The sequence below is a fragment of the Lampetra planeri genome, chromosome 1 (assembly GCF_965212315.1).
Source record: "Lampetra planeri chromosome 1, kcLamPlan1.2.h2, whole genome shotgun sequence".
Taxonomy (NCBI): Eukaryota; Metazoa; Chordata; class Hyperoartia; order Petromyzontiformes; family Petromyzontidae; genus Lampetra; species Lampetra planeri.
Window position 1 is genome coordinate 19,669,552 of NC_136107.1, and position 21,432 is coordinate 19,690,983.

A 21,432-nucleotide genomic window follows, 5' to 3' on the forward strand; every position below is an offset into this window, starting at 1 on the left:
GACTTTACCGAAAAAACAAAAGAGTATGAAATCCAGCTGTTTGGCTCATGCAGTAGGTCCAACCCACCACGCCACACCAGAGCCAATGGCGTGAGCGCTGTGGGCTTCCTTTGCCGTGACCTCATTGCGTGCCGTTCGCAGAGGTCAGCATGGACGGGCGGATCTCTTTGAAGTTAGCGCGAGACGATGGCCTCTGTGAGCCGGGCTCGACTGAGAATCTGAAACGCACGGGGGATGTGCTGCTGATGCGACGTCAGATCCGTGATGAGCGGTGTGCGCTTGGTTGAGGTTATTAAAAAAAATGTTGAGTGTGTGCAAGACTGGATGGGCACACGGACGTAACGAGAAAGCGTGTGCATCCTGCAGAACGAAATATATTTAAATGACGCGCAATCATTGCTTCCCGTCTCTGCCCCCATAGCAACACCAAAACCCTTTCATCTCGCTGCTTTCATTCCATTCTTCGTGTTGCTCAAGCGTGAAAAAGTGTCGATATGAACAGCACTGCTCGCTGAGCTGTAATAAACTCCGCAAACTGTCCAATTCTAAATCCGAATCAAATCCTGGGTAAGTATGGTGTTGCTTTTCGGTGCGATTTTGGGAGGGTTATTTTTTTTTGCAGGAAGGTTAGAGTTGGTATAGAGACTGACACGAGTACTTTCAACTTGTTACATATATTAGTTGCTTACATTATATTTGCATAAAGGATGATGTATATTATTGCTTATTGATCAGTCATACATATTGGGTAGTTCTCACATGGTTGAATAAATACAAATTTAAATTAGGTAAAGAACGAATTACTTTTGTTGTTGCTGACTGGCTTTGTACAGTATTGGGTATTCCTGATGAAAACCAAATATATGGAACTTCTAAAGCATCAAGGCATTGCGAGGTCGAAGCATTACCCATCATCGGTTGGCGACATTTCAGCACAACGAATTCTTACCAGTATATACAGTGCAGTATCGTTACTTGTAGAATTGCCATGACAGATCGACAGTGTTGACCACTAGTTTGCCCTTTTTATTCTAGTTGAAAGCAATCTGTGTTGGAAAACACACTCCGTGCATCATGCTTATTGACCCATATTGGCATATGTTGGCATAATGGAGTGGATATTGACTGCATTTCAATGGACCACCTTTGGCTTCCGAATTGTCCCAAAATAACTCGTGGACAACATTGATGACTGCCGTCTACAATGGCAATGTGAAGGTTACATTTTGAGGTGAACTTGGGAAAAGCCCTTTCCCGTAACGTTTTCAATTTGTCCCGTTGCAGCATTGACAAGGTCACGATGGCCACCTTTGATGAAAGCACTCATACATTACGATAGCTTCTGGCTGAATTAGTTGTGTTGTGTGTCCTGGTTATTATCAATTTATGTTCTCTGTGTAATCCTGATACATATCAGTGCCCGAGCTTTTTTGTAAAACTTTATTTACAATATGACGCGTACCAATCTAGTGTGATATGCCAAGTAGAGCTCCGATTTAGCAATGTGCTAGAATGAAATGAATTTACATTGAAACTGCAAGGCTGCATGTATTCAGCATCAACTTAAACGGTCAAACTACGTTCTTTAATAATGCAATGGAGTATACGTGAAGGCTGATAAATAATGCTGCATATTGCTTGTTTACATGCAAATGCCGCTCTACTTCGTAGTAGGTCATTCGGAAAGAGCAGGGACACCTGGGGGAATACAACTTATTAAGGAGGAATGAATGTGGATTTAAAAGGAAGTTTTAAATTTGCATCGAAGTATCGGGGACAAGAGGTCCCATTCTCTGACTTAAAACTTTAATGACTGCAGGAATTCATGTTCTTGATTCTTTTGTAAAGTCATGTAGATAGAAAATAAAATAAAAATATCAGATAACAAAATAAAATAAATACAAATATCTTGAAAATAATGAAAGCAAAAAACCCACGACGTTTCGATCTCCGCCTGATGAAGACCGCTTGTGATTTTCATTTAATTTTATTAACTGTTATTTTATTTTCTATCTACGTGACTTTACCGAAATAACCAAGAATATGAGATCCCCTTGGCCTTGCATTGGCAGGTTGGTCAAGATAGTAACTTTGACATGTCTTGCTCTCCGGCAAGAAGCTGTTTGTCACTGACACACAAAGCCCTCCCTTATTCACGGAGCTGAGACGTGAGAGCGTGACACGTTCTTGAGAACTGGAGCTTCAAATGAGAAACAAAAAAGTCCTCTGTTTACCCCCTTGCTGAAAAACTCAATATTTGAAGAGCGAAAGGCAAACAGATATTATAAATATGTATAAACACGTGGAAAATAATTTATTTTTAAATATATTACTTGACTAAAAATGTGTCTTTACGTCATTAAAATTTCTCATCTGTAGCAATACACACTTAATATCACATTATATGCAATATAGTGTGGAAAATAACATTTAGAAAATGTTAATACGTTTAACATGTTCCTGTTTTAGAAGGAAATTTACTAATAAAGCATGACATTTTTTAACGTGACCTTTATCCAACTAATTATGCACAGTTACGAGCTGCACTAGCTTTTAAGGGTAAATCGTTGGTGCGTTGAACATTAATTCTGCCTTCAAATGCTACCGCTGTGCTGTAAAGTACTGTAATTTACACTCCTCAAACATTTGATGCGTTTGCATATCATGAGCAATTATTAAACAATACTGTATGATATACCCACTTTCTAATACATAGTAGACTTTACGTAGGGATATCATCTGGTAATGTTCACACTACCGATTACCACGGTTGGCTACGTACGGTGCGAAAGAAGTTCAACATACATATAATGTAAACACTTCATGAACAGAATACAAAGTGTGTTAATTGTCAGTATGTATATTAATCCATATTGCACTTGTATTTTATTTAGTGCATAACATTGAGTGTTTGATAGCATGTTGGTGTAAACTAGTTTAGTATCTGGCAGCCCTATAAGAGTATAAGTATAGTAGATATAGTACAGAGTCAAAGTGCGAAATGTCATGTCATACTTTTGTCGCTTCACATTGGTTATTACAAATTTCAACAAGCATAAACGCCCGTTGAACGTATCATGAGCAAAATAAGAGATAGTGTTTTGACTATTGGACCCCATTTTATCATTTGTGTGTTCCGAATTGCGCACAATAGTGTCGTTGCAACATTTAGATACGCTGAGAGACATTCGGGGGGCCCATGCACACAAGCTAAAGGTCAAAGCGAATAGTAACTGGCAGCGGTGTTTTTTTTGTGTGTGTGTGATTCCCAGTGTGCACCGCAGTGGCGTCCGCGTGGGCGAGGAAAGTAAAAATAGTGCGAGTATTTATGTGAGCCATAATCCCAGTGTCGCAGTTCACTTGTGCGGCACTCGCCAGCAACCACGACCCACCCAGTACAGTGGCACACCTCTGGGACGGACCTGCCAACGCAACGGGTATGTAGTCACTGCTCATATAGCCCTCAAAGTTAAACCGTATGTATTAGAGTGAGTGTAAATAAGCGTGTGCCGATGCGTTTGTGAAAATACTTAATAACCACGTATGTAGATTTTCGGAGTTTATACTTGTGTTAGTTGTGTGTGGTTACTTTTTATTTTATTTTCCAGTATGCTTAATACGAATATTTAATAGGCATTTAGAGCTGTGTCTGTGGAAATACTATTTGTCAAATGTGTAGATGTTCACAGTTGTATAATGAACAATGTGTTTTAGCGTTCTTTGGCTGCCTGTTTTTCTTTCCAACATACTTGCCATTTGACTCTTCATAATGTTCGCAATGTCATGTTTGTACTGCGGAATGTATTGTTCTGAATTGTGCTGACAATGTTTCTGAACAGATTTGGATGTCTTTTTTGTTCAAACATGTTTTATCCACTCAAAATAAGTGATTATTTTAAAACGTGTTCATGTTTTATCGAGCCACAAGTTAAAGCATTCGACATAAGGATACTAAAGTAAAAATTCGCCTCAAATAAAGTTATGTTGACTTATACTATCTTGTTAAATAAAGTAAAGCTAGCCTGTGCAGATATATAACTTTTACCATTCAAGAATAAATAATTGGGGTGCCACGGAAGCGAGATGTTAACGACCTCACCTGGTATGCAGGAAGTCGTGGGTTCAGTACCTACCCTGACTCCTGTATATTTGAAGTTTGCATGCTCTCTCCATGGTCGCGTGGGATTTTCTCCGCGTCCTCCGGTTTCCCCCTCCACATTTAGAAACATGCGCTTCGAGTATTTCGCTGCTATACATTTCCACATGATAAGCAACTTTGTTGAGCTATCATTTGTGGCCAGCTCGCTTCTGAAAAAGAGCTACATAGCTCAGTGAGCTTTACTTGGTAAAGAAATGGTAAATAGTAACAAAAATACGGGAGAATAGAAAAAGAGCTTACTGAATTCATGTTGGCACGGTTTTTTCGGTATCAGAAAAAGCGTTTTGTGAAATTGAGAGCGCACCACTGCCAGCAAAATGAAATGAGTGCCGTGCATTCCTGCCATTGTCGAGATTCTTCCGTAATACTGAATTTGTCTTCTCTCGTTGTAAACAAAACGTTTCTGCTTCACCCCGTGCTGCGTGACCGTGGCTCGCTGGTCCCAAGTGCAATAGATGGGCAGTGGAAAGGCTGGGCTGTGGGGGGCATTTTTGGCAGGTGGATTATTATCCAGAGTCCACTTACAAGCATGAACCTCATCCAACAGGACATTACAATGTCCTGCATTATCGTTTGCCCACTACTTCCATTATTTTGTTTTTTGAGTTGTTCGTTTTTGTCAGGAGACAATTATGTTTAATGCATTCATCACGCTGTGTGGCAATTCATTGAAATGCTATATGGCCTTCTGGAAGACACACTCAGCCTGGAGAAATGCCCAGATTAAAATAGAGTTGAAACATGAAGCCACATAAATATATATATGCATCTGACTTAAATGAAATTTTTATTACTAAAATCTTAAAAAGTAGTGTAAAGTAAAACTTCCAAAAGCCTTAACCTGGCATATTTGCTGCAGTGCAAAGGTTTTATTTCATAATCTACAGATTATAAATTGTAATGCATCTAACCATCCTGAACATAGACATGACAATTTGAAAATGGCTCTATCGTATATACATTTTTTATACTCAGATGCAGGAACAGAAGTGTAATATTTATTTGAAGCTATCGTGACTCTTTGGTTCTTTCGGTAAAGTCACGTAGAAAGAAGATACATTTAATAATAGAATACGACGTTTCGATTGCAACACAAGCAATCGTCATCAGGTAGAAAACAAACCTAGTACATTTAGAAATACAATGCAATCCAACACAGAGAGTCGGCTAACACAACAGTCAGTACCTTACCTGGTTTTATTAAAAGCAGCCATATAGATGTAAATCCATGTTTCTAAATGTGGAGGGAAAACCCGGACGACCTGGAGAAAAATCCACACGATCACGGGAAGAACATGGAAACTCCAAATGTATAGGCGTCAAGGGTTGAGATCAAACTCACGACCTGCTGTATATCAGGCGAGGTAGTTAACATCTCGCCACCGTGGCAATATTTGCAAACCAAGTACTGTATAATTGTTTGTAAAAAGCTGAATGAGAGGCCTGTAGAATTGTTTTCCAACCATGACGTTTTAGTCTGACCATTACAACTGTATATCACGCTGAGTTATAATTGGAAAGGAGTGCATGCCGCTAAGTTATAATTACCTGCTTTGCCAGTACTACTACTGCGTGCTATTACATTTCCGGCAAATGCTGCTGATAATATCTTTGGCCTCACATAGTGTTGTCATTAAAAAAATGTGTGAGGATCAATGTGTTCATTGTGGCTTTATTTTTGGAGTGATTTTTTTCACTGAGAAAAAATTGATCGAATGAACACTCGAACTGGCTATGTTCCACTTGCCCTTGTGCTTACCAAAGAAACTTGATCTCTGTCCAGTTGCCCGGCTATGTTGACTTGTCCACATGCTTACTAAAAAAAGACTTGGTTGCTAAAGAGTTTGGAATTTTAAAATTTGCATCCGATAGGTTTATCTCAAGAGTAGCTTTATACTCTATGGTTTATGTCTTTTTTGTTTATAAACTACAATAACCAATTGTCATTATCATTCGTGTATAGTAGCTATAATAATGGGCATTTTGTTTTTATTTATTTTATTTTATGAAAGTGTTTTACATTCTTTGTATTCGAGCAGGGCATTTCAATAACATTCTCATAAATACTCTTTATGTATTTGTTTTTGCAGGTTATGTAACAAAATTATATAAATTCTCTACATATTCTGTCAGTTTGAAATATCTTACGTGTGCCTTCATAAAACAAGAGGGACATATTCTTGAGCCGTGCACGTGTTGTGATCGTTTGTCAGGGTCCATGCTTTGTGAATTTTCCAAATTATAAACAAAGAAGTGAGGTGCAGTTAACTCCACGGGACAATATTCTCGCAATTTCTCACGAGATTCAAAACAGTAACAACAACTGAAAATGAACTACAGTACAGAAGATGACTACTCTTAGGTTTTTTCGGTAAAGTCACGTAGATAAAATAATAATAAAATAAAATAATAATAAATGAAAATCAATTAACTAAATCACGACTTTCGGAGGCAACACAAGTCTCCGTCTTCAGGTGGGACCGTCACAGCTAAATTTAGCTGTGTTTTTCTCTCTCTCTGGTTTTTTGTTTTCTCTCTCTGCCTGTGTCCTCTCTTTGGAATTTTCACACTTAAATTCTAACTTAGCAATCTTTGAAATACGTAATCAACCAGGCTATGCGTTAATTGTGTGTTGACCGACTCTCTGTGTTGCATTACATTACATTTCGATATTTTGCTAGGTTATTTAATTTTAGTGTGTCTTTCTCCTAATTTTCATTGACATGCTAATTTTTTCTCTTCCCCCTCCCTCTCTCCGCCCCCGCCCCCTCTCTATAGTTAAGGCCTCGTCACAGAGACGATCTCTCTCTTTGTGCCGATACGTGTTCTCTCTCTGTGTATCTTTGTGATATCTGTCTGCTTATACGTCTGTCTATAGTTTTCTGGTTAGATTTTTGTTGCTATTTCTTTTATACCTGATGATGATTGCTTGTGTTGCAATCGAAACGTCGTAGTATGCTATTATTTCATTTATTATTTTATCTTTATACGTGACTTTACCGAAAGAACCAAAGAATAATTCCTGCAGTCACGACAGCTCCAAAATTAAGATTGAACGGTATGAATCCTTGCAGTCACGAAAGCTTCAAATCCAGAAGATGACTGTAGAACTCAACCAAAGAGCCTGCAAAGTGGGGCTGAAGATGAATAGCAAAACATAAGTCATGATGAACACAGGTTTTATGAACATAAGGTAATACATCACGCGAACTCCAGTCATCATAGCAGTGGCTTTTAGCTAGCCATCGAACAAAGACGGCCACTCCATAGCGCTTTCAGATCAAACTTCTGCAGCCGTGTGGAACGCTCTTCCTTCCGATATTAGGAAGCCACTGGAGCTATGCACATTGAAATCTCGATTTAAAACTCATTTCCTTAAAACTGCTCTTTGTGTTTAGTTTGTTGTCATTCCCCCGCACCTTCGATTATCATGGTTGGCTACATACGCTGCGAAAGAAGTTCAACATACATACGTTATTGCAAACGTGATGCCTTGAATAAAGGTATCAGTTTTGTACCAGTTTAAAAGGGTAAAAACCTACTACTATATTTTGCCACTGGTAAAAGAGATCTCATAGTGTAAATGCTTACCCCGAGCTCTCAATACTCTGATATAGCACTGTGTTTGAGTTGTACGCATTCTGGCGTCATCTGGTCCAACACCAATGGGGACTAGGCTCTAAAGAAAGCCGTCTCGGGTGTGGACCAATCAACTTAAAGGACAGTGCATATTATTATCATTATCAGAGGTGCTTCTTTTTGTTTGCTTTTTTGACTACTTGTGTTGTGGTTATTGCAAACATGATGCCTTGAATAAAGGTGTCAGTTTTGTACCAGTTTAAAAGGGTAAAAATCTACTATAACAGGGTATGTTATTTCTTAGACAATTGATCCTTATGGCGGTACCCCAGGGTACCAAATAATACAAAATGATCGAGGCAATTAAATATTTTAGTTCTGAGACACTTTTTACCCAGGGGTGTTACTTAACTTCGCGACTGGGGTACCAATCAATCAGAAATTGGTGGAACTCCGCGATTTTCAAACGCCAAACCATAGCATAAAAAATCCGTTCACTAAAAAGTTCAACTTTGAATAGTGCATCGTGTACAGCTCGTCGAGATGAGTCGATTGCCCCATCACCGACCACCAACAGACTAAAGGTGACTGCATCACGGACATTATACGAGAGCCGGGGTATTATGGAACCCCGGGGTACCATAGCCATAAGGTTCAATTATTGACTGTGGACTGGGATCTAACTTATGTAATAAAGAGACTGGCTGGAGCACAAAGGAGTATATTTGGAACGTTAAATTTGACCATGAAGAGCAGCATACCAATCTGACGAAATAATGTCTTCAATCAGTGCATATCGCCTGCCGTGTCAGACGGATTGCAAATGTAAACGAAGCACGTGGAACAAAAGCTCAATCGTATGCAAATATGCGTGTGCACTTGCATATTGGGAATAATACTGAATAAACAAAAAGATGAGTAAAATACATGGTGTAGAGAACATATGCACATTTTTATTTTCTTGGTTCTTTCGGTAAAGTCACGTAGAAGGGACATAATAAAATAATAAAAATAAAACAATAAAATTCTCACGACGTTTCGATTGCAACACAAGCAATCATCATCACCTGATGATCACCTGATATATATGAATCCCTGCAGTCACGAAAGCTTTAAATCGAAACATATGCACGGTCGAAACATCGAGATGGCCATGAGGGAGTCGTTGATGAATGAGTCGAATGAGAGGAATGGCAGCTAAAGGCTGGAACGCCCGAGATGGAGCGACGAGATCAGCAACGCTGAATTGTGGCATCACATCACCGTGAGGGATTGGCGATGGCATACAAAGGTCTTCTGAGGCACCTCCGATTAGCACGGTTGGCTACGTATGGTGCGAAAGAAGTTCAACATAGGTGCAGAAGTAGATGATGGTTGATGACGATGACATTTTCACTTGCCTCGCTGGTCACGCGCACGTGAACAAATTAGTCAAATTATGAGTGATATGAGAGTAAGATATAATCTGCTCATTGACCCAGCTTAGTTGCATGTAGAAAGTGTATTCATATGCATATCGTATTGTGGAGAAGCAAACCATTTAACTTCAAAGCGATAAGACAGCAAAGCTTGGCTGATAACTGATGGTTATCAGTAACTTGAGGGTTAAAAATTGGTTTCTCATAAAAGTTACCTTGTCCTCATTTAATTAAAAAAATGTGTTAAATTTACATAAATGCACAGTGCACCTATTTTAAATAGTTGAATGTAAACTTATTGCAAGTTACGTGTGCTGTATCTGATACCAAAAAGGAACCCTTTAAAAAAAGAGGGCTAAGGGGCCGTCCATAAATGACGTCACGCACCTAGGGCGGGGGGGGGTCAGACATTCGTGACGATGTGTGACGACGACGGGGGGGGGGGGGTTTGAGAAATGTGACGTCACATCAAAATGCACAACTTTAAATAAATATAGACAACACGTTCTACTTAATTAAATCGACTTTTTAATAAATATTTTCTCCTACAACATCAGAGTGCAGCGCCACATTAAATACGCACTACAATGACAATAGTTTAAAGCGATTTGAAGCATTTTTTTTTTAGGGGGGGGGGGGCAGAACTTTGTGACGTCATATTTGAGGGGGGGTCTGACTTTTTGTGACGCCGTGCGACTAGGGGGGAAGGGGGGGTTAAAAATCGTCCAAACTTGCGTAACGTAATTTATGGATGGTCCCTAATGCATTGTGTTTGTGCCTACAGCCGTAGACGGATTTGTTCGAATTTAATTCAGAACGCTGCTACAGTATGCGGTTGACTCTAATCCTAGAGGGGGCTTTAAACACATGAATCGGTTGAATGACAAGATGTGACTTGTGTGCGTGACTAGCGCTCGTGGTTGGGATAGCGCCTCAATGTTTGGCACACTGTCACGAGACCTGCAGCCATGGCAGAGAAGCAAGCACATTAATGAACTAATTACCCCACGGGTATCCAATTGGTATCTTTAAAACAATTACAGTGATGAAGACTTAATGAAGTAATCTATACAAGACTATCTCAAAGGAACGGTACGGCCCTACAATGTCTTGATCGTGCTTATTGCATGTTTTATGCATTTTAAAACAGTTTTTTATATATCTAAAAATGATGCAGAAACATGGGGCCTCGGAATGATACATTTGGTGTCAAATTAGAATATTTTATGTGAGTGTAATCTTCTAAATATATAATTCAAAAGTTGTTTGTGGCAGGGTTTGTGTGTGGGTTTGTTTATGGCGGGGTTTGTGTGTGGTCGCGCGCTTGGTTCTCCAACGGTGGGGTATATGTAAAAAAAATAGCCAGGTACTACGCTGTAAGCCCCACGGTGAGCAAGCGCTATTCCTTTTTCACATCCGTCAACTTTAAATTAGTTGAATTAGCGATTTAGTGCTATTTTTGTGCGATTCCCTTTTATGTATTTATTTATGACTCGTGCACGACCATACCAACTCACGCGCCTTTGGTGGGGAGGACGGCCCATGCCAAGTCGCACGCCTTCGGTGGGAGTGAGGGGGACATTTTCTTTCGCGTTAAAAATGCTATAAAAATACACTAAACGCTCAGGTAAATTCTTCACGGTCTCATTTCCCCCCCCACCCCGATGCGTGTAGTTAGATGCTACCACTATAGGCCGTAGATATTACTGCAGAGCGGCCGTGCCCATCGTGCCTGGGGGGGGGGGGGGGAGTCAGGGGTAGCAGCCCAGCCTGCCAAGGTGCCACCTCGGCCAGCTGGACAATCTAGGCGAGGCCGGAGGCTCTGCATGGGACTAGGCCTCACCACGCCACTCTGTCAGGTGAATACTTTGTGCTATAGAGTCGATAAATACTGCTATAGAGTCAGCATGCACTACTGTATTGATAGCAAGTACCACCACAGTCGATATGCACTGCTGTAATCATAGCAGGTACCACCACAGTCAGTATGCACTGCTATTACATTTTTCAGAGTATGTTTGAAATATAAATTTGACCCGGGCAACCCCGGGTACTTCCCGCTAGTATCTACTAAAACCTACAATTTACTCAGCATTTAGTTAAATTTTGACTTAAAACTTTAGTAACTGCAGGAATTCATATTCTTTGGTGATTTGGGTAAAGTCACGTAGATAGAAAAATAATAAAAAAATTAAATCAAAATACTAATGTAGCCTGGTTCATAACCAGGCTACAGTCTACATCATAGACTGCCAATACGCTCACCAGCTTAAAAACCAGGCTACAGTCTACATTATAGACTGCCAGTACACTCACCCAGCTTAATAACCATTGCTACAGTCTACATTATAGACTGCCAGTACACTCACCCAGCTTAATAACCATTGCTACAGTCTACATTATAGACTGCCAGTACACTCACCAAACTTAATAACCAGGCTACAGTCCACATTATAGACTGCCAGTACACTCCGATTAAGAACCAGGCTACAGTCTACATTAGTGGTGTTTTTTTATTCACTTGATTTTTTCCATCTACGTGACTTTATCGAAAGAACCAAAGAATATCAGCATTTCGTTGTTTGCAATGACAAATTTACGTTTCTAGAAAATGTATTTATTTAATTTTCATTTAATTTTTAAAGCATAATATATTACATTTGTTGACAATTTTCTTTAGAAATGAGGAAGCCTATCCAAAAATAACCGTATTCAATTAAAGTATTTTTTTTTACACTGGGTGATTGTGCTTTATTTTCTCAAATAACCAAATACCCTTTCATTATTTCTAAACGTTTAAATGCAAAATTTTGATTGTACCTTTAATGCTATTTGTGAAGTGCATACCTTAACATATAAACATGGTTATCAGGCCAAAAGCAACAAACCGGCTTGCAACAATTAACACCAGCTTGTTTTTTGATGCACAATGATGCTATGAATTACAATTATAGATTTGAAGCTTTCGTGACTGTAAGGATTCATACTCTTAGGTTTTTTCGGTAAAGTCAGGTAGGTAAAAATAAGTAGTAATATATATATAATAAATAATGAGAATTCAAATAATAGAAAAAATATAATTATAATTGTATTTCTATTATTTTTTTCTATTATTTTTATTATTTATTTTTACCTAGGTGACTTTACCGAAAAAACCTAAGAGTATGAACTACAATGTCCTTAACTGCAAAATGTAAATGCACCCCTTGCAAACGCAAATCCCCGTTGATGCGTCCGAGATGCGTGCGGCTACGTTTGGGGTCGAGCAAGGCATTCTGGCTCCTGCACAGACAGCTGCCAAAGTAGGGAAAGCTCGCGCACAGCATTGGCTGCAGTTTCACATTCACAAACCAGCATGGCCACGGTAGCACGAGGTGCATTCAATAACATCATCACCCGGTTTTACACGCGCTGCATATAGCCACAGCTGTGGGACGGGCCGCGTTACCGCACCCCCAGCTTGTATTGCACCACGGATCAGTTCTTCATTTCAGGCAGCGTGAAAGCAAGCAGGGACAGTGCATCCCTGGGTGTTTTAATGTTCTGGTCCAAAACCCTTTGTAGATTGGAGCTCAGACACAGTAATGTACTTTCACAACTTGCTTGTTTCTACGTGATATTGTACTATCTCGGGTGCCACAGTGGCACGATGTTAAATACCTCGCCTGGTATACAGGAGATCGTGGGTTTCATCCCAACCCTGAAGCTCGTGTATTTGGAGTTTTCATGTTCTCCCCGCACCTTCGATGAGCACGGCTTGCTAAATCCGGTGCGAAAGAAGTTGAACGTACATGCATTAAACTATACACGCCACTACGACACACTACGCTACACACTACACTCCGGCACCTCCGATTAGCACGGCTGGCTACGTACGGAGCGAAAGAAGTTCAACATACATACATACATTGAAGGGAATGTGGAACTTTGACCGCTGGCTCAGGACTGCCAGCAGAGATGAGCACAACCTCCACTCGTTGCAGTAGACAGACACGCTGACCCGACTGTTTTTAATTGTGTGGATTCGTGCCTCGTGACACACTTGGCTGTTGTTAGCCACATGCGACTTATTTTGACACAAATGAATTATGATTTTTTGCAGTATTTGGTATAAAAAAATGTTTTACGAATAAACATGAAGCAGCATGCATTTTGTAAGACCGATGAAATACACAACCCGTTTGTGATTGCCGTTTGTGTATCTAGGCCGGGCACAGTGTTTAACTTTAATACAATGAAGGGGAGGATTTTGGGTGAAACGGATAGGGTACAGAGTTACCATATATTTGTGTGTTGCATGTACACGTGAACGAAAGCACTTCATTCCTTACGTGTGGTGGCTTGGCAAGTCGATGGGGCCAGAAATCAATGTAATTCTCCTGCACCGGTATTGTTTAATATTCAGGGCCACTGGCAGTGGCATGTATGCAACATGGAGTGCGTCGCTCATGTGTCTGAGCTTGCTCGTGTGTCTCATGCTCACTTGGTTGTGACATCACATGCTAAGTGTGGCCGGAATACCAATCGTCCTGTTTATGTTCACTCGTGTTTATTTTGAAGACCCAATTGTTGGAATTATTTGGAAATCTCGTCTGTATGTATTAATAAACACAGAGGAATTGATATTAGCATTTTCACATAGAGGAAATGTGAGCGTACATGTATTTGTGATGTTAAATGTAAGAACGCTGTTTTATGTTGAGTAGCATATTCATCGTATATACATATTTAACGTTTTGAGGTTAATCTTATTAGTTTAGACATTCGAATACTTTAACTTTAACAGTACATTTTTTAAAATTCTGATGTATATATGCGATCAGTACTTGCACATGTGAAAGACGTGACACCACGTCGGTCCGTGGTAATTAAAACACTTCCTTGTAGTATGTTAGAATATTGCCTTGTCAGGGGCAAGTGCAGCTGCTGCCCTGAGTTTCGCAACAGCCAAACTATTACTGAGCCTCTGCCAAGCAGCCGTAAAAATGCTTCCACTATGCCAAGCTCATCAAAACTGGACCATCCTTTGCCAAATTTCATCCCATTGCCAGAAACTGGGACAACGTAGTCCTTATCATCGGCCCTGACTCCCAGCCATTCTGATCTATGGTCTAGCAGCCTCCATTACTGGCTACAAATGATAGTGGTAAGTATGGTATATATCAACATTTTAACCCGTAAAGGTGTCAATGAATGTAATTATTCTTTTCAACACGATCTTGCTTGCGATGTTATGGCCAATTATGATGTAATGACTTGTCTTATGTGAGAGGAAACTGAAGTGACTGAGGAAAACACGTGCACACAACGGAAGAACACTCCAGACATATGCTATTTGCTTGTCAGAAACCTACTTGTATGGATGTACGTTCAATTTCTTTCGCATTGTATGTAACCAAATGTGCGGGGGGAGGACAACAAACTGAACATAAAAAGCAGTTGTAAATAATGTTTTCAAAAATCTAGATTTAAAAGTGCATAGCTCCAGTGGCTTCCTAATATCAGACGGGCGCAGAAGTGCATCTGAAAGCACGTGATGCAGTGACCGTCTTTATCCGATGGTTAGCCAAAAGCCAATGCAAGGATGACCCGCATTACTTGCTGTACTGCCTCTTGCAGGCACCTCGTTACCCTGGAGTAGAATGTTTCATGCAAGGTCCATTCAATGTGATCTGCTTATGCTGCCTTCAAATGACTTACAGGCATTCCGTAAGCTGCCATAGTGTCATAGTTGGAAATTCTATCTCTGAGGGGCAGCAGCTGAAACAATGCGGAAAGTTTATAAAAGCCTTTGTCCACCCAGCAGTTTAAATGCATACACCACGATTAGTGGATCGACATGTCGCGTGTGGTGGGGTAAAATGTTGGTGTTCACAAAGTTACGTGAACAATTATGTGCATTCATTACTTGTGCAATGTTTGTAGCTTCCATTAAGCTAATGTTGAGATTATGTACATGTTTTTTTCCCCCACATGGAATTAAGGCTCCTTTTCATTGATCTCTTCCCTCGTTTTTCCTCCCCCCAATTCCTATTACAGGATGGCTGATAATACGCAAGGGGCGACCGTAACAAATGGATCAGGTGACCGAGCCCGCTTGCCTGCTCAGCCAAAGTCAGAAGGCACTGCATGGGATGCAGCAGTAGGGACAGGACCGAGGTCTGCTGGCAGTGCCGCAGCAGCAGGAGGAGGGGTGGCAGCAATGCAGGGTGTGGGTGACAAAGATCTTAGTCAAGCTGCCTATGAAAGACAGCCAAGAAACGCTAAAAAACACAAGAAGCGTAGCAGAGCACGCCAAGAAACAGATTATAAATCAGATGCAAAATTTGCAGCTGCACAAGGTAAAAGTGTTGACAAGCCCGAAGAAGCTCCCTTTAATGTGTTTAAAGATATGAGTTTTGAAGAAAAGAATTACCCTCAGAGAAAAGTTCAGGACTTTTGCAGGGAAGACTACTCGCAAACTTATCTGGATAACGATTTTAATAGGAGAGACAAACCCCATTTGCCTGAAATTCCTATTTATTCTGAAATGCATGGCAGAGTTGCTACGAATGAAGCACGTTGCCCATATTCTCACACGAAGGATGTTGGAAAGACCGATGACGTGCAATGCACCGGATTCTATGACGATTCACGCTTTACAGAAGGCAATATGAAAACTCCAAAATATAAATCTCCCAAAAAGACCGATTTAATTCCTTTTTCTGAAATATTTGAGGGCGCTCCATTGAAAGAAATGCATTTACCCCCAGTGCAAGTTACGGATAATAAGTCAGATTTCACTTATTTTTCTGAAGTTCAAGAAACGTCTGCCTTGCCCGGTGTAAGCCACCCCTCTCTGGTAGCCAAAGATACAACATCAGAAGGCGACTTTGCTTATTTCCCCAACATTAGCGACAGTGCAAACTTGCTGGACTCAAAATATCCAGCACGGAATGCCAAAGGTGCAATCAAAACAGAACACAGTACATTTTCAGGAGTTAATAAAAATCCAATTTTTACAAATACGAGTACTCCCTTTGTAAATTATATGGATAAAAATAAAGCAGATTTGGCTGTTTCTGAAATTCAAGAAAGTAACATTTTCACAGATACCAGTTATCCATCAGTGATGGATGAGGGAGAATTAGTTCAGCCTGAAATTCATAAAAATCCTTTGTTGGCTGCAGAAAACTTCCCCTCAGTGACAGATAAAGATGCTAAAACAGCAGATTTAACACTTTTTCCTGAAATTCATCAAAGCCAAAGTGTTGCCGAAGCAAACCTTCCAGTCACAATAGCTAAACATACAACTAAGGCAGATATGACCCATTTTTCTGGCCTTCATGAAGGTCAAATTTTGACAGATTATATGTATCCCTCAGTGCAACCTACAGATGCAAAGAAGACAGATTCAGCCAATTTCCCTGATTTTCATAAAAGACAAAGCATTTCAAAAGTAAACTTTCCAGTAATAAATCCTGTTGTTGCAAACAAGCAAGATCTGACCAATTTTCCTGAAATGTATAACATTCCAATTGTTCCAGATTCAGGATTTTCACCTGTCCAAGAATTTACTAAATTCACTAAATTTTCTCAAATTCATGAAAGTCCAATTTTGTCAGATATCAGTTACTCCCAGTTGACAGCTGATCCAGCAAACAAGAAGGAATTGATGCAATTTTCCGTTGGCAATGAAGGTGCAGACTGGACAAAGGGGAGTTATCCAGGAGTTGAATCTAAAAAATGTAAAAACAAAGCTGATCTGACGTACTTTTCAAAATGCCAAGATAGTGGCGGATTTGAAGGAACTAATTTGCCGGTGGTAGAAAATAAAGATATTGGCAAAATAGATGATAATTGTTTGAACGCAATTGATGTAACAATAGGGCCAACTCATGAATTTTCAATGAAGGAGTCGGCAGCATTTGCGGGAGTTGTTGATTCAGTTGTGAAAGAAACACATAAGGCAACATCACAATTTGGAGACAAGGCAGATTTAGCTCTCTTTCTTGAAACATCAAATATCCCAATCACATCGGAAACAAAAGTACCTGAAGTTTCTTCTGCGCATATTATTAAGGCAGGCGAATCTGCATTTACCAAAGGCATCGAAATTCCAGATTTCAAAAGTGCACAAGAACAGAGCATTGCTGAATCTTACGATGAATTAAGTTCCCCAAAAGTAACAGAGCAACCTCTCGACACTGATGTAGCTGTGCCAGTTCAAGGCAAAGGCAAAACAGATATTACCCACAAAGCTAAAAGGAAGAAAGATCAAACGTTGACCGAACTGAGTAGCCCCACCAATTCATCACGTAATAGCAAGGCAGACCAAAGTCACGCAGATGTAATCCATGGCAGCGAAGTCACTGCAGGGGATAGAGATGAAAACAAAAAGAATAAAACTGACTTTTGTGAAATTCAAGACATTTTAAGCGTGAAAGAGACAACATATACATATACTAAGCCTGCTGATAAAACAAACATCTTAAAATTGCATGATGACTCTGGCCTAGAAACATCTGCACAAGTTAAAGATATTAAAAAGAAACCTGAGAATACATCATTCAATATTCATGATGATACTTGTTCAGCAGCGAAAGCCGGTAATGATGCCAAAAATATTATCAAGATAGATGTAGCGCACAAGACTGCAGGTCTAAACATGTCAAGATTGGAAAAAACAAGTTTCATGGCTGCACAAGCTGCTGATGTAAGCAAGGTGGAGATAAAGCAGGCCTCTGAATGTAAGGACATCAGCACATCTGAAGCGTCCTCTGTTTCTGCACAAACGATACATTCTTTCGATGCCGAACCGACGAAATTCGCGGATGCAATTCACGAGGCAGACCCAGAAGCCATCGTGGAGAAGGATGCGGTGAACCCGGCGCTGGGTTTAGACGCACACTTGGCTAAAGAGGATCCGTCTTTGGAGATGAATGCCGCTGGGCAAAGCGTGGTGGCCCCGGTGACAGGGACAACGAAGGACTCTGCTTGGCACGCCCTGGAGGAGAGGGAACGTGCGCCACCACCCGCACAGCTGCTCGTGAGCTCCTGCAGCTTGGGGCCCGAGGACAGGACACTGTCAGGTTAGTTACAGCTGTGAGCACATTGCACAGTCATACTTGGCCTCCGATTTGCACGATTGGCTACGTGCGGTACGCAAGAAGTTCAACATACGCACAAACATACATTGGAACCGTCTGTAAAGACATTGGGTTGAGCGGTGGCACATTGGTTAATGCACTGCTCTATGAACCCTGCAACCTCACTTTTATTTTAGGACCACAGCTAACGTCACTGTGGAGTGAATGCCCCGCCATACTCCCTCACCAGAGATCCCTGATCAGCTTGGTGAAGTATGGCTAACTAACGCCCATGACTGACACAGCACGAGGAGGCGTTTATCCCGCAGTGGATTGACAAAGAGTTGTAAATTATTAATCGCCAATCAAATGTCATTAGTTGGCAAGCACAATTTCTCAAAATCACGTTTGAAACATTTATCTTTGTAATTACACCTTTAAAATAATAATGGGTTGCTATCATATAAACAATTAGTTGTATTTGTGAGACCATACCTAACGTTTTTTAAAATTATAATTAGAAGATTAATAACATTTACCAATGGTTTAATGAAGAAGAGTATTCATTTTATATTCCTACGTTGAGATCTCAGTTAATAAAGTTCGCTATAGAGTTGGGCGAAAAATGTGCCGGGGACAGCAACTGTCTCCCCAGAGGAGCCCCGGACCTTGCCATTTGTTTAATCTGTGACCTCGACCGGCTAAGGTTCGTCAGTTTGCACGTCAACAATCACATGGCCTTGACCATTGGCTATAACTGAAAGCGCCGGAAGGCACTGTTACTGAACATATTCCAGTGAACTAGCACGTAGATTCGCAAGCACGCAATGGCACACGTGAGCTAGTACGTGCTGAAACAAGTAATCGTTAGACGCACCAATGTACACGTGCACCTTCCCAAACTGGCTTTCATAAACTAAACTTTTATTTACCAAGTAAACCCCACTGAGCTGTTAGATATTTTTCAGAGGCGACCTGACCACACGTAAGCTCAGTCTTGCGGCGTATCATGATGTGTGGGTATTTATAGTAACAAACGAATCTAAAAGCAAGTTTCTAAATGTGGAGGGCAAAACCGGAGGGCCTGGAGAAAAATCCATGAGCCCATGGAAATAGAGAGAGAGAGAACATGCCAACTCCAAATATACAAGCACCAGGGTCGGGATCAAACCCACGTTCTCCTGCGTACCAGGTGAGGGAGATAACATACATGCACTTGATTGGTTCCGTGCTTATACCTGCACGTGTGTGAACGCACACCTTCTGGTTTGCCCATGAATAGTGTCTGTTGTACGTGTGCATACCATCCGCCAAGAATTGCAGGTAATTGGGTCTTGGTCTAGCTGCTGCCTATATGCAGTTGTTCACTGTCAAAACCCTCGCTCCTTCGCTACCATTAGGTGCTTTCCTCGACTACCCAGTCCTTGCTCTTCCTTCGGGTCGACCTGTAATGCAAATCAGCAGCCGCCTATCTGACTTTCTGTGTCCTTGCAATGCACAAAGTGGCCCTGGTATATTCGTGTTTTTTCCCCGTTTTACAATGTCCGGGAAAATGCTTTTCACTCCCAATATAGATAGTGCTGCAGTTATAATTATTGAAGCTCCCCGGTGCATGATACAACGGGAAAGCTTCTTTAGGTGGCACAGAAGGCTCGCTTGGAAACGCATTTTGCTGTTGAAGTCTTACAGAGCCTTGGCTTAACCTCATCTCAATCATGCCTGGGGGCTTTCAATGCTTCCACTTGCTGTGGAAGGTCACGTCCCCTAGCCAAACACATGTCAAATCTAAACACCTGATTAGAAAGCCTGATGACCAGGTGATATTAAAGTAGAGCAGGCACAGCATTGACATCTACCAGGTGAGTATAATACTATTTTCTCTTTTTTTATGGATCCTTAAGAAAAATATATCGTATGAGTGGAAGCACTCATCGCTGAGTGACACATACGAATTCCAAATATGCAGGCGTCAGGGTCGGAATCGAACCAATGACCTCCCATATACCAGGCGAAGTTGTCAACATCTTTCCACTGTGGCATCCCACCATACATATCCATGATTTTTATGGTCGGTTAAGAGCACGGGCGGAGTTTGGGGGGGCGGGCACGGGGGGGGGGGCAAAGCCCCTCCCAAACGGGGCAAATTTATTAACTTATTTTCAAGGGTTTCAGCAATAATTTGCACAGCTAATTGTATGACATAACATGGGTAATTGGATGACATAACATGGGACCTTTCTTGCCAGTATTAAAATATAACAATAGGTCTAACCCTTTCGGGCAATTAAAAAGGTGTCAAGATGTTAAAACACCAAAAATAAACCTTGTTAAAGGAATCCTGTCTGCATTAACCACACGTACTTGTGGTGAACATGCAAACAAAAAAACATGCTCTGATAATATATGCATTGTCTTTGAAACTGGTTGGTACACACAAGAGACAGCTTTCTTTTGAGCCTAGAGAAAAAGACACAGAGAGAAATAGAAATAACCTGCATTCTTCCAATTGTGTCCTTAAAAGAGGTACAATATTGTTATTTATTCAAACTTTAATTCTATATGCCTGCTGGCATTATTTTGTGGCACTCAGATAAAGTTGTGTTTTCCATCCCGATACGAATATGTATTCAAATTGATATGCTTTGCATTTTTTTAACTTGGCAGAATGTCATCCCAAAAATGAACCTTTACAAACTGATCATGTGTATTTTTTTAGTGATTAGACGCAATAAATGGTTATATCTATGGCATTTGCATCGAATGTGATTTTACAATGTAACAAAGCAAATCATTATTTGCGCATCCATTAAAAATATGGGACCGCATCACAGAATAACAGTATTTAAATTCCATTCTCTGATTAGGATTTTGCTGGATTGATTCTTACATATAGCATCTGGAGATGTTTTTGTTTTTATATGCTGTTAAAAAATATTAGTATTCAGGTGATACAATATTGTGCCTGTGCTTTTTAGAGATGATTATTTGTACTGTCTTCAATTACTCAACGGAATATGAGTTTGAGTACTCAACTAGTCGGATTATATGGAAATAGTTGGAATTTTAAAAAGGCTCACTTCTGTGCCCAAGTGTTACTGGACGGGAGGTGATAGGCGGGGCTTGGTGACATAATCGACATCGTCAGCCGCATCACACTGGGTGAGGTTTCAGGGGGTTTCCCTCCTTCGGGAGGCAGGATGTGATGGCA

The 21,432-nt window shown here is 40.6% G+C and overlaps 1 protein-coding gene across 1 annotated transcript in view; it reads left to right on the forward strand.

Annotated features, from left to right (window-relative positions):
* The first annotated feature begins 2,033 nt into the window (after positions 1-2,033).
* Positions 2,034-21,432, forward strand: part of LOC144719844 (uncharacterized) — an 89,181-nt gene continuing 69,782 nt past the window's right edge. Inside the window, exons 1-2 of the mRNA XM_078596101.1 lie at positions 2,034-3,437; positions 15,196-18,227. Coding sequence (XP_078452227.1) covers positions 15,197-18,227 — 3,031 coding nt within the window. The 5' untranslated portion in view covers positions 2,034-3,437; position 15,196. The remainder of the gene's footprint in view (positions 3,438-15,195; positions 18,228-21,432) is intronic.